General features: G+C 37.5%; 1 protein-coding gene across 2 annotated transcripts; it reads right to left on the bottom strand.

The window, feature by feature from the left end:
- Positions 1–423: 423 nt before the first annotated feature.
- ccar2 (cell cycle and apoptosis regulator 2) lies at positions 424–13679 on the bottom strand. 2 transcript variants are annotated; one of them, XM_056240723.1, is made up of 18 exons: positions 13530–13679; positions 13047–13132; positions 12852–12966; positions 11769–11904; positions 11402–11519; positions 10307–10447; positions 8310–8520; positions 8112–8222; positions 6436–6599; positions 5613–5739; positions 5391–5516; positions 5107–5262; positions 3818–4045; positions 3593–3739; positions 2369–2477; positions 2092–2280; positions 625–797; positions 424–540 (listed from the first exon to the last, which is right to left on the bottom strand). In XM_056240723.1, the coding sequence occupies exons 2-18, from the start codon at positions 13130–13132 to the stop codon at positions 493–495; spliced, it is 2385 nt and encodes a 794-aa protein (XP_056096698.1). In that variant the 5' UTR covers positions 13530–13679; the 3' UTR covers positions 424–492. The 2 variants fall into 2 exon arrangements, with proteins under 2 accessions (XP_056096698.1, XP_056096697.1); XM_056240722.1 differs by having other exon boundaries at positions 13231–13618.
- Positions 13680–13799: the final 120 nt, after the last annotated feature.

Here is a 13799-nt window from a genome sequence, read left to right as displayed (position 1 = left end):
TGCATGCTTCTTTTCAACCTTTCTTTTCTTAAGTTAAAATCAAACCAGAGATCTGTAATTTAAAAACTGTTTTTATAATCACGTAAAAGAAAGACGACAAAAAAAAAAAAAAAAACATTATACCGGATTACGAATAAATTTTCATATCTGTATCTCTGTTTATGAGATTGTCAGTTTTATGGAAGGATCATACTTTCATAGCTGCCAGAATTCACTAAAAAAAATAAAATTAAATAAAACTAGATAAATAAGAAAAATAAACCACATTTCCTTTCCATATTAAGCACATTACATTCTAAAATAAACCAGCAAAACTTTCATTTTTATTAATAAAATCCTTTACAAATGTGTATGTGTATGATAAAACATCCATTTCCCCACACAAAATAACTCCAAAACAAAAAAACATTTTTTTAAAGCAAAGAAACAGAGACTAAATTTTATTTTCTTCTCCTCGGCCTAACCCCTATTGCATCGGCATCCGATGGGGCTCTACACCTTCTCATCCTTTCCTGCATTCGCAGTTGTAAGGGCCGTCGTCTAAACAATAAAAACATAGTATATTAACACAAATCTGTCAAATTATAAAGTCTAAAATGCATATAAAGCACTCAAGGACGTCACCTGTTCGACCATCCTCTGCATCTTCTCAATGACAGAGATCATCTGACCGCTGTTTTCTCTCAAACTCTTCTCGTACGTTTTGTTGAGCGTCTCGGCTTTCTCCAGTTTCTTCTTGAGCTCTTTCTGTTGGCTCTGCTCCTGTTCATTAGAGGCCTGTCTCGCTTCTGCTGCTTCTGAATCACACACACGGTGAACCACACCAAAGACGTCATATTTAAATGCATTAAAGCTTGAGCATGAATATGATGGCAGAAATAAAACATTACACCATGAGAGGCTTAATGCATTACAGTTAGATCCGATTCGATTCTATACTGATTAATTGCGATTACATGACACCTGATATGGATTTCGGTAAGTTGTACTGTATCTTTCAACGTACATTCTGATGTTCATTCATGTTTATTTGGTGCTATAACTAGTAGTAAAGCGGAAGAGTTGATCGGTTAAGATGGGAGGCGCGTTACACTGTTCGGTAACACTTTACTTGAAGGGGTGTGCATAAGACTGACATGACACCTTCATAATCATGACATGACACAAGTCATGAATATGAAGGAGGTTTTATGCATGTTTATGACAACTGTCATTAAGTGTCATTCGCTCAATTATGACATTTTTAATGCAAATATGACATTGTTTGAGATGTCTATGTTATGACACCTTGACATAAACCAATACATCATAACCTGTCAGTGTCTTTGTCATGACAACTTGACATTACCAAGACAACATAAATTGTCATAAATATGTCATAAACATGTCATAGGAGATTAATTATCAAACTTAAGAAACTTAAGCTTTATGGGTTAACATTACGTTAAACTGTCCTGTGGTTGGTTTTGACATTGGCTGTCATGAGGCCATTATAACTGTGTCATGAATATTTTTCTTGACCTCAACTACAGTGGTACAAATTTAATTTGTCATTAAAAGGTTATAATGGCCTTACGACAGCCAATGTCAAAACCAACCACATGACAGTTTAATGTGATGTTAACCCATAAAGCTAAAGTTTCTTAAGTTTGATAATTAATCTCCTGTCATGTTTATGAGATATTTATGACAATTTATGTTGTCTTGGTAATGTCAAGTTGTCATAACCAAGACACTGAAAGGTTATAATGTATTGGTTTATGTCAAGGTGTCATAACAAAGACATCTCAAACAATGTCATATTTGCATTAAAAATGTCATAATTGAGCGAATGACACTTAATGACAGTTGTTATAAACATGCATAAAACCTCCTTCATATTCATGACATGTGTCATTTCATGATTGTGAAGGTTTCATGTCAGTCTTATGCACACCCCTTCAAGTAAAGTGTTACCCAATGTTCATTATGAACTGAAACAGCATGGACCAATTTTGGGGATTTAAGAATCAATATCGGTTCTTCAAAATTACAATGGATATAAAACTGGAGAAATCGATATTTTGAAGGCAGCCCTGATTACAGTCTCACCGAGTCTGGATTGCAGCGTGGCGACGCACTTCTCCAGTTCGCGCTGGGCTGTTTTGCTGCTCTCCAGCGACTGCAGCAGGTTTGGCAGGTTAATGACGTTCCCTCTGTAGTTCAGCACATCTGTGGCGTTTGAGCGACGGGCCGACCCTCGCTCTTTGCATGGCTGTCCCGGCAACATCGCTTTATTCCCTGAGAGGAACATGCAATGACATTTTTAGAAAGCTATGGACAAATGAGTTTTCATGCATTACCAGACTGTGTAAAAGCACACACACACCCTCAGCGCTGATGCTGTCGTCTGTCTGATCACTGTCTGACCAGCGACCGCACAGATTCCTGTAGAGACAAAGCCCACCGACCGCAACCTTTCTGACCAGATCCTGCGCCTGAGGAGAGATGGGACAGCACTCTTCAGAGATAATGTTTTTTACTTATAATCAAAGAATGCAAGTCAGTACACTGCAAAAAAAGCACAAGTATCTAAACATTTGTTAATCAAGATACATTTACTTCAGATGCACAATGACTTAAGGCTTGTTTTCTGAAAAAATAAATAAACTATCAACATTTTTACTTAGTGCAAACCCTCTGGTTTTAAAAAACTACTGTTAGGATTTACTTAAGACTTTATTTGTTTTTCTTTCAGACACAAAATTTGTGGCTGGAGAGTATTAAAATCAATCATGCAAAGTGATTAACATAAGTTTGTGTTTGTCAATTCAGGGGTATTTTCAGCACTGTTACTGCCCAAAAAAAGCATGTTGTAACCCATTTTGCGCCTGACATGACACTGGACTTGCAAGTGCAACTTTCCACCACCATCAGTGCTTTTATTATTATTACATCTTAATATGTAATTTTGCTTCTCAAGTAAATGTATCTTCATTTAGGAATTTTTTGATATTTGTATTGGAAAACCTGTTTTTTCCCAAATACAATATGAATATATAACAATAAAAATAATTATTATTCAAAATATTATTTAATATTATTTGAATATTATAAAAATAAACAAATTAATAAAATATTATATTGCAATTATATTGTTGTGGTACTGTAAAATAAAGTATTTTGTGATGATGATAATAATAATAATAGTAGTAATACAAATTATTATTTTTTGTTATTATTACTTTTAATAATATATTTTTTTATATTAATTTAATTTAATAATTTTTAATATAATTACTATATAATATTAATATAGCCTACATCAATATAACTAGTATATAATAATATACTTATACAATTATTATATTATAATATTTTTTCTTTACTATTTTAATAAAGAATTAATATAAGAATTGAACAAATCAATAAATACACTAATATTGCAATAATATTATTTCACTGTAGAATAAAAAAAAACAAGCATTTAATAATAAAAATAACTTTTTACAGAACAACAGTAAAATTACAATACTAACATTTATGTATATTTCTTTGACTTCAAATGTTCAACCCTAGAGCTTTTATTTGGGAGATTTCTAAGAAATAAAACCTGAGCAGGGCTGAGGAACAGGCCGAGAGACAGCAGGATGTTGAGCAGATCTGCTTCTCGAAGACTTCCCGTCAGCTGCCGGTCAAAGAACACCCAGGACAGAAGCACCTTACGAGGAATTTCAGCGGTCCAGCCCTGAGGACAGTCCTTCAAGCACACAGAAACACATGTAAGAGGAGAAACACTAGACGTGGCTCGGATCCGAGCAGAAACGTGAGCTCTTACTCCGTCTTTGGACGTCTGATTGTCTGAGGCGCTGCTGCTCTGCCCGTCTCCTCCTGTTTTGCTCTCTTTTACAGGCTCACATTGTTTTTCAGCTGGTTCAGTGTCATCCATCAGAATGACATCATCTGCGTCTAGCACCTCATCCTTCTCTTTGAGTTTTTTCTTCTTCGCATCGATCAATCCTTTCTTTTTAGCCGGCTGTTTGTCTGATGTTTTGGGCTCATCCTCCTTAAGAGAGAAAAGAGTGTAAAAAAAAAAATTTACTAGATTTTCTTGCTCTATTTAAATAAACAGTTGATGTTCTACATACAGAAGTGGCCAAACGTGATGTGCGGACGGGATATTTGTTTTTAATGAGTTTAATTACATTTTTATATTTTAAATGAGGCAAGAACTTGGTTAAGGTATTTATCTCATGGTTCGTACAGATACTGTAAAAAAAAAAGAAATTCCAGGACTTTCAAGGACTTTTCAAGCACTACTTTTTTGGTTTTCAAGGACTACAATCAAGAGATCTCACTTATCAAAAAGGTAAATGGATAAATAAAAACAGTACAAATAAAGTGTGGTAACTTTAGCCATTAAAAGGATACTATGACAAAGACATCGCTTTTCTCGTTCAAACTGATTTTTTCTCTTATGAATATATGATTGACCTGAAGAATGAAAGCTGTGTCATATACTTGAATATTTATATGAAGCAATATGACACTCATGGCTCTATATCAATATCAGACAGGTGAGAACAGATTGTTTTATCAATAAAATTAAACACTATTTTCTAATATAGCCTATAGTCTATCAATACTTCAAGCACATTTTCAAGCATCTTTTCATAAATATGGCTGATTTCTAGGGTTTTCCAAGACTTAAATTTCAAGCACCTTGTACGAACCCTGTTATCTGACTAAATTATTTGGCAAAAAAAGGCAATAGACTGTCAATGGAGGGACAGAAATCGCTCAGATTTCATCAAAGAGATCTTCATTTGTGTTCCGAAGATGAACGAAAGTCTTACGGGTTTGGAACGACATGAGGGTGAGGAATTAATGACAGAGTTTTCATTTTAGGGTGAATTATACCTTTAACTTAATGTACTAAAATAAAAATGAATAAAAACTATATAGACATATTTTCAAAAAAAAATCTAAAAAAAAATGACTAAACCTTGAACTAAAATTACAACAAAAACAGAAAATATTAAAATATAAACTGATTCAAAATATGAATAAAAACTGTTATAGTATGGCGATGGCACTAAAATAACACTGGCATGAGGTCTAGTGTACCATGGGAGTGCTGTTGTCGTCTTTGACACCGGTCAGCGGGACACTGGGATCCTGAGGCACACTGGGATCCTGAGGCAGACGGCAGAGACACTGATACAGCTGAAGCCCAAAGTCCCTCTGGAGCATCTCGCTGAACATCTCCGCCATTAAGCTGACCTGATCCCAGAACATGAGACGGAGAAGCTCAGAGAACGACATCATGTCTGAGCCAGTTTACTACACATACTATTTGCATTATTAATGGTTTCAAATGTGCTGCATATAACATCTGTAAGCACACACACCTCACAGCTCTCTCGTGTCTGAAGGCTCTGAGGCTCCAGCATTGACGACAGAGACACGACAGACAGATTCAGTCCATCGGAGGGGTGAAAAACCACAGACGGACCTTCGGAGAGCAACACATCATCCTGGAAGACAGGAAAGAAAACAGACAAGCTAGAAGACATCTCTGACGTGATTTTTAAGCATATTTCTTATGGATATAATGTTTATAAACTCAGTACCAGCTGTTTTTGTTGCAGTTTTGCCCAGTCTTGTTCTGCTGGCTCTAGATTCCACACATCTGGCAACAACACCACAACGGTCTCCATTTTATCTCCTGAAAGATATCTCAGCTCCGCCATCTTGTACCTTTGGACATTTAGAGCATTTAAGGGAAATGAGCACATTACTAATGAATATGTAAACGACACAAGGTGACATATTTCTTTCATTTACATAGTGAAAACATTTATCCAAAATAAAATTTAAAAGAAAACATACACTGGAGTTTGAAAATTTGGAGTCGGTAAGATATTTTTTTAATGTTTTAGAAAGAAGTCTCGTCTATTCACCAAAGCTGGATTTATTTGATTACCTATATTTTAAACTGTAATTTATTCCTGTGATCAAAGCTGAATTTTCAGCATCATTACTCCAGTCTTCAGTGTCACATGATCCTTCAGAAATCACTCTAATATGATGATTTGCTGCTCAAGAAACAATTATTATTATTATCAATGTTGAAACAGTTGTGCTGCTTAACAGTTTTGTGAAAAACCATGATCCTTTTTTTCAGGATTCTTTGATGAATAAAAAGTTTAAAAGAACAGCATTTATATGAAATATGATCTTTTGTAACATTATAAATGTCTTTACTGTCACGTTTGATAAAATCAAATCTTCCTTGCTGAATAAAAGTATTAATTTCTTTGAAGAAAGAACTGTATTTTTTTTTTTAAAGAAACTTCAGAGGCTTACAAATGCATAGTTGAAGCAAAGTAAAAATCAGTACACTTTGGCAAGACTCTAGTACAACATAACTGGATTAAAATGAAATATACAGACCACTGCGTGCAGGCTGAGAGATCTACAGAGGTTTGCTCCTTTATGCAGCGGACCGCAGTGTTGACCAGCGTCAAACTGTCCTTTACTGGGTTCGCTCCGTCAGCTTCGGGTGACCAGAGGCCTCCTGGGAGCCGCAGTTCACCTCCACTGTCCACCAACATGAACTACACCACAGAAAGAACAAATGAACTCGCTTAACTAGACCATAAAGGAGAATGTAACATTAATGAGCGATACAGAATATTCAGTAGAGCAGTGGTTCTCATCAAGCTTGTGGACTCAAAGTCCCACTGTTGTCCAACACAAGTTAAGGTAAGACATTTCCTCCAGTATTTCTGGGGGGGGGGGGGTCAATATGATTTCTTGATTTTTTTTTTAGCATTTTAAATAAATTTGATTTTTGTAATGTATTTATAGGGACCTATTGTGCCCTTTTTTAAAGTCTTGATTTTGTTTTTGGGCTCTACTAGATTAAGTTTTCATGCTTGAATATTTTTTTTTTATTTTTAATCCCCATATTCTCCATTGTTGCAGCTCGTCTCTTCCCAGTCTGTCAGTAACGCTCTGGGGTGCGTTTCCCGAAAGCATCGTTAGCCAACTATGGTCGCAAGTTCCATCGTTACCAATAGAGTTCAATGGGATTTGCGACCAACTTGCGACCATAGTTGGCTAACGATGCTTTCGGGAAACGCACCCCTGTTTAGTTCCTGTCTCTATGAAGCCCCTCCTTCCGAAAAGCACACTGTGCTCTGATTGGTCGGCTGGAGCAGTGTGTTGTGATTGGTCAAGCGCTTCGAGTGTGTTTGGGAAATGTCCCGCCCCTTACCATAACCGCCAGTTTCAACACACTACTAACTAACTCAACCAGGCCCCGCCTCTTTATTCTGCGTATTAATTATTTAAATGAGGAATATTGTGACGTGTTCGTTACCGGAAGAAACTCAAGACTACAATGGAGGCGTTTCAGGGAGTTCAGAAACACTGACACTGATATAGAGAAGAGCTAGAACTTTGCAGAGATTTTCATGCACAAACAGCAACATTAAAGCATAATAGGTCCTCATTAATATTAATATTGCAACTTGTTGTTGTAATATATATATATTAAGTGAATCAATTGGAAGAGGTGCCCTGGTTGAGAATCAATGATGTAGATGGAACTTGATTTTTTTTAATATTAGGATTTGATTGGAAAATGAGAGTAGGCTGAAATATAATTGCTTAATACTATTTAATCCACCTATAAAACCTTAAGTACATCAGTAAGACAGAAAAGTCAACCAGAAGTCAATATTACAGATTATGAATATTAGTATTTTAGTTTATTCCTAATCTTGTATCCATTTTATTCCTAAAATAATGTTTAAACATGGTTTTATCCAATCACTTCTGGAAACGTATGGAAATTAGTGCATATTTAATCAGATAATGCCTAATTTGCATACTTCAACTTAACAGAAAACTTGTAATATAAAACAACTATCTTAATGTACTGTGATTAATCAACTGGGTAAGTTTACTGATCTCTATTAGTTCATATTTCTACCTAATTGACCTGTGGTGTCTTGCCTTAACACGGCAAAGAGAGTCCATTTTGATTTCATTCTGGTCTTTTTTTAGGAACGACAGCAGTTCAGGAGCTTCATGGGACGTCCTGTGAGCTCAGATGTTCTTACTTTGAGAAGTGTAGTGGGATGTACAGCCTCCTTCTGCATCTGACCGTCCTTTGAGAGGTTACAACACTGTGAATACAAGTCCTCAAGGCACGGCATAGAAAACAGCAGAACCTGCAGAGAGAACAGAGCAATGCCTTTAGGAGAATGTGAGTCTTGTACGGCCACATGATCAAAAATAAAAAAAAGAGACACCTGTACCTTAACAGCGAAAGTGACATCTGTGGACTCGCAAGCTTCTGCTTTGGGTTCCGTCTGGTTTGATCCTATGTGAAAGTGACACGGTCCTCTCAGAGGAAGGGGCTGGTTGAGCGGGAAGCTCTCGGTCCAGGACAGCTGGAGGTGGAAGAGGTTAGAGGTCAGGTGCAGGTGTGGGTACCGACGCTGAAGCTCCAGATAACCACAGGCCTGGCTGAAAAAGTCAAGAGGAAAAGACAATGAGTTTACGGTTCATCAACTCACCACTGGGGGTGGTAGAGGAGAGATCCCCTGATATGATTGTAAAGTAGGGATGTGACGATTTACTCGCAACCGGTTGAAAATCGATAGAAATGTGTGACAGAAATGTTAAACGAATCGCGATACACGATTTAAACAGCAGGGCGCGTTTACTGTAGCCTACTGTGAAGTTGTGAACCTCGCTTTACAGGCACAATAGCAGCGAGCACACACTGGCGTGAAGCTAGCGAGTGTTTTCACTTCATTCATGGAACTTGATCTTGTGTGAGCCAAGCTCAACTTCCATAGGAATGAACTGAAAACGCTCGGTTTGCTCCGCTCGCGCCGCGCCAGTGTGTGCCATAGTCTGGTGTGCACGCGCCGTCTAACAGTAGACATGGCCAAGGGGGTAATCCATCGACCGGAAGTTGAAGCCGGCCGGGTGCCGCCATGTTGTAGCAGAACTTCACTTGCGTTAGCATTTCCATTGACTCCCATTCATTTTGCCGTCACTTTGACAGCGAATAACTTTACATCTGAGGCGTTTAAAGACTCCATTTGTCCATTATTTATTTCTAAAGAAACACGGCAATGTACAAAGGGCTCCATTACCTTCTATGTTACATTATGGCCCCGTAGAAGCAGATTTAGTAAAAATAGGCTAACGATTGCGTCATAACCACTCGACTCTGTCGCGCTGTACAGAAATTACCGTACAGACAGGAGGAGAAGCTCGCAGGCGATCGGGGGGACGTCCCGTCAAGGGAGAAGCCCATAGATAATGAGTCCATAAAAGCAACGGAATACTTACTCCTGCTCACTCACGCCAAAGCACTCTTTGCTCAAGTTCCCCCGTCTCTGCAAGATTAACGTTGGCAATTTTCACGCACAGCTACTAGAAGATTAACGTCTGTCAGACAGGTTGCTCACGTCATCAAGCTTAGTTTGAGTCGGTTTGAGTCTGCGCGTCAGGAACAGAAGTGCTCAAAAATCGCTAAAAATGGGCTTCAACTGTCTCAACTGAGTTCCAATGAGATGGCTCTGTCCACTTCTTATACTGTCTATGGACATGGCGACGGCAAGCGTACATGTTGACGTTGACTCGTTCAAATCGGAGGTGTGGCGGCATTTTGACTTTCCGTAGACTAAAAATAAATCACCACCGTGAGAAGCACCAGTCACCTCCGTTTTCATGTAAAAGTCATTAATATGACAATTGCGAGAGCCACGGAGATCACAAGGTGCATCAGTGTTTCCGTGGCAACCAGGTGTTGTATTTATTTTACTATCTCTTTCTCTAAATGTGTTTTTTTTTTTACTCTACTAGTGTAATGATAAAAATTTTAACAAAATTAGAATCTTGCCTTTATTACAATGTAAAACCCCTGTCAATCTGGTACTAATTTTACAGTCTTTTACATAGTGTACCAGTGTCCAGCCTCTTGACCAAACAGACAGAAAGACTGAGTTGAAACAACCTTGAAGGGAATTCTTTTTAATGTAGTTTTATTATTTGACAAATATATTTTAAATTAAAAAGAAATGTGCAGCATTTTGTCTGAGAAATAATAAAAGGGACACTTTTGTCTTAAATCTCATTTGTTAAAAAAATCGTGAGAAAATCGTATCGTGAATCGTATCGCATCGTGAGACATCCCTATTGTAAAGCGCTTTGGCTGAACAATAGTACATATGAAAGCGCTATATAAATGCCTAATTCATTCATCAGAACGTCCCGGCACTGTTTTCGCCTGACTTACGTGTCCCTGGAGAAACAGGAGAATAACGGCGCTCTGTGTGTGGTTACGGAGCTGCTTTTTTTGGGCACTTCCTCCGCCCTCCATCTTTTGCGTTTTTGGTGCATGGCATCTGATCCCCACGGCCCTCCGCCACCGTCCTCCCTGAAGGACACAAGTCAGCGTGTGAAAAACAGGACAGTCTTCAAGGGCGCTCACACAAAAACAACAGATGAGGCGCTTAAATCGGTTCATTTAAACCAAAAATTGGGCAGGAGGAGTATGTGAATGGCATACTAACTACAATGTTTGGAAGAAAGTACAGTAGTAGTATGCATATAAACTTTTTATTTATTCAGCAAGGATGCATTAAATTGATCAAAAGCGACAGTAAAGATATTTATAATGTTACAAAAGCTTATTTCAAATCAATGCTGTTCTTTTAATCTAGTCATCAAAGAATCCTGAACAAATGTTTAACGTTTCCAGTATATATGAAGCAGCACAACTGTTTTTAACATTGATGATAATAATCATAAATGTTTCTTGAGCAGCAAATCATCATATTAGAGTGATTTCTGAAGGATCATGTGACACTGAAGACTGGAGTAATGATGCTGAAAATTCAGCTTTGATCACAGGAATACATTACATATTAAACTATATTCACATAGAATAAAGTCTTTTAAATTGTAATAATATCTCTCATTACTGTTTTACTGATTGCATATGCATATATAAATAATGCAGCCTTGGAAAGCAGAAGAGACTTTTTTTTTATGTTACTGACCCCAAAACTTTGAACGAATTTTATATGCAATTTACAACAGAACACACTGCATGAACTAATGCATCCAACAATGCAATTTGCAACTTGACCTCACATTTCTAGTCTGATAAATGATCCGGATGTGTCAACCTCTATTTTGACTCATTATTATCAAAAATTCGATTTAAAAAAAAAAATTTGAATTCAAAATGCTAAATTATATGATAACTGGATTCAGTGGGGTCATGTGACTTCAACAATGCAGCATATTATAGTTTTAAAAATGGTCAAATAGCATGCAGTACACAGTATAGACAGACTACACAGTATTCCAGGTCATTGTGTCTCACCAGCGTCCACCTCTCCGTCCTCCCATGATCTCAGGGTGTCTCTTCCGTCCTCCACCCCAACCGTCAAACGGGCCGTTCCAGGGCATCTGCTGGTGATGGGACATCTGGATCATTCCACCTGTGACATATCACACAGCCTTCATTATGGACAGCTCCTCACGTCAGTGCTATTTTAGTATCATTCATCAAACCACTTCAGACACTGAGAGAAGTGATGCTGCAATGTATATTATGAGAAAAATGTGGGGTTTTTTTTTAAAACTTGGATGCATGTAAATCGATTGTAGGAGAAAATAGCATAATAGGGGTACTTTATCAAGTGTTTTTTAATAGTTTTAGTTAACGATAACAAGACTGCATCACGTACCAGGGTTTGGCTGCATACTAGGAATCAGTGGTGGTATTTTGGGAGATTTCAGCAGGGGTTGAGGTTTGGTCCCTAAAATGCCAGGCTTCATATTGGTCGACATGGACGGCAGCAGCGGAGGAGGGGATTTGAACGGCTGACGGAGAGAAACCCGGAGAAACAGACTGAAGATCCGGCATAACTATAACCGGTTAATTATACACATTCATAATACTCTTAAGAAACATGGAGTAACTTTACATGCTTCTAGAAACTACATTTTTACAAAAAAACAAACAAGATTAGATTAAAAAAATTCATTTTGTTTTAGCAACACACTAAGGCTTTCACTTAACAGATATCACTAGTTAATGTAAATGTTAATAAATATATTACAATTATGGCAAACTTAAAATTTTGTTCCAATAATAAAAAATAAAAGATTTGGGAATACTCATTGTTTGAGCAGCAAATCATCATATTAGAGTGATTTCTGAAGGATCATGTGACACTGAAGACTGGAGTAATGATGCTGAAAATTCAGCTTTGATCACAGGAAATATATTCACATAGAAAACAGTTCTTCTGTATTTTTTATCAAATAAATGCAGCCTTGGATGGTAGTGTATGTTAAGTGTAAATTCACATTTCTCTGCTCTAAATCAGCTATTTCTGAGGAAAAGCCAGGATGATTCGTAAGAACATGCCCAGGCCGTTGCCAGAAGCCGGTGATTATAGTTTATAACATTTTAAATATGGATATTTTTCTTACTAAAACACATCGCTTCACTTCAGAAGGCCTTTATTAACCCACTGGAGTCGTATGGATGTGCTTTTTGGGCTTCAAAAAACAAGGTACCATTCACTCCCATTATAAAGCCTTTTTTAATATAACTCTAAATGTGTTTGGCTGAAAGAAGACAGTCATATACTACTAGGATGGCTTGAGGGTGAGTAAATTATGGGATACTTTTATATTTTAGGGTGAACTAACCCTTTAATGTAAAGAGGGACCAAATATTTCAACAAATTGTAGATTTCTATTATACAACAACTTCTTAAGGACATGTTATTAATGTATGAGCTCAAAACGTTGCTCCATACCTGTCCGTTCAGGGTCTGGACGTTCTGTGCCGTCCAGCTGATGGGTTTCAGGGGGTCCTGAACCGCTTTCACCAACACTTTCTCACCCACCAGTGGCATTCGACCCACCACAACACTGCAGTGCAAACCACAAACCTCAGATCTCACATCAGATTATGACTGATGATTCATGCAGAATAAAACAAACACACAAACCTCATTGGGAAATGAACCTCCTGATCCACAATCCCATGATGCTCCTGCATCTGTGTGACCACCCCGGTAAACACACGTTGCCTCATCTAAACACAGAATCATTCAGCGTTTACACAATAAAACATGAGAACGTGTATCTTGTTCTTATGCACAATAATATTAAACAAATTCCTATCGTATGTACCTGTGTCTCCATATCAGATTTCCCTTTTCCTTTGCATGCAAAAGAAAGTATACTGAGTGCTTCGGGACACGTGCGTACACAATATAAATGCATGAATAAATAAATGTGCAATCATTTGTCTGCTTGTTGTGTAGGTCAACAGCAGCATGTGTGATATTTAACGTTACTTCCTACTGCGTTAGCATTACAGCAATGGCAGTTTAGTGCGGTTTTCCCGAATCCGCAGATCTTTATTTAAGACGAAACTGTTAGAAGAGATATTAAACAGCATAAGGCGACATTCAAAAGGTAATACTTACTTGTATTTTGTGTTCGTGGTCTTATTTTCCTTTACGTTGCTGCTTTTGTTTGTCTTGTGTTAGTTCTTCTTCCAACGGGCGTTTCAGACAGCAGCGCCATCAACCGGTAAGCCAGAGTAACTACAGGTGAAACGCCTTTAACTGCGTTTGGTTGAAAATACAACATCAGAGACCGCACAAAAACATTAAATGTGACGTAAACATTCCTACATAGTTTTCTAAACTTTGTTATTCTTCATAGACGGTCGCGTTAATATTAAAGGCACGTCG

The sequence above is a fragment of the Rhinichthys klamathensis genome, unplaced genomic scaffold (assembly GCF_029890125.1).
Source record: "Rhinichthys klamathensis goyatoka isolate OS25496 unplaced genomic scaffold, OSU_Roscu_1.1 h1tg000606l_1, whole genome shotgun sequence".
Lineage (NCBI taxonomy): Eukaryota > Metazoa > Chordata > Actinopteri > Cypriniformes > Leuciscidae > Rhinichthys > Rhinichthys klamathensis.
The sequence above is the reverse complement of the archived record's forward strand: the minus strand, read 5'-3'. Positions and strand labels throughout refer to the sequence as shown.

Coding starts and splice junctions, on each gene's coding strand:
- ccar2 (XM_056240722.1), bottom strand. CDS start 13,323: ATGCATTTATATTGTGTACGCACGTGTCCCGAAGCACTCAGTATACTT. Junction 5,517..5,612: donor AACTGCAACAAAAACAGCTG/GTACTGAGTTTA, acceptor CCTGTCTTCCAG/GATGATGTGTTGCTCTCCGA. Junction 2,478..3,592: donor TGTTCCTCAGCCCTGCTCAG/GTTTTATTTCTT, acceptor ATCTCTCCTCAG/GCGCAGGATCTGGTCAGAAA.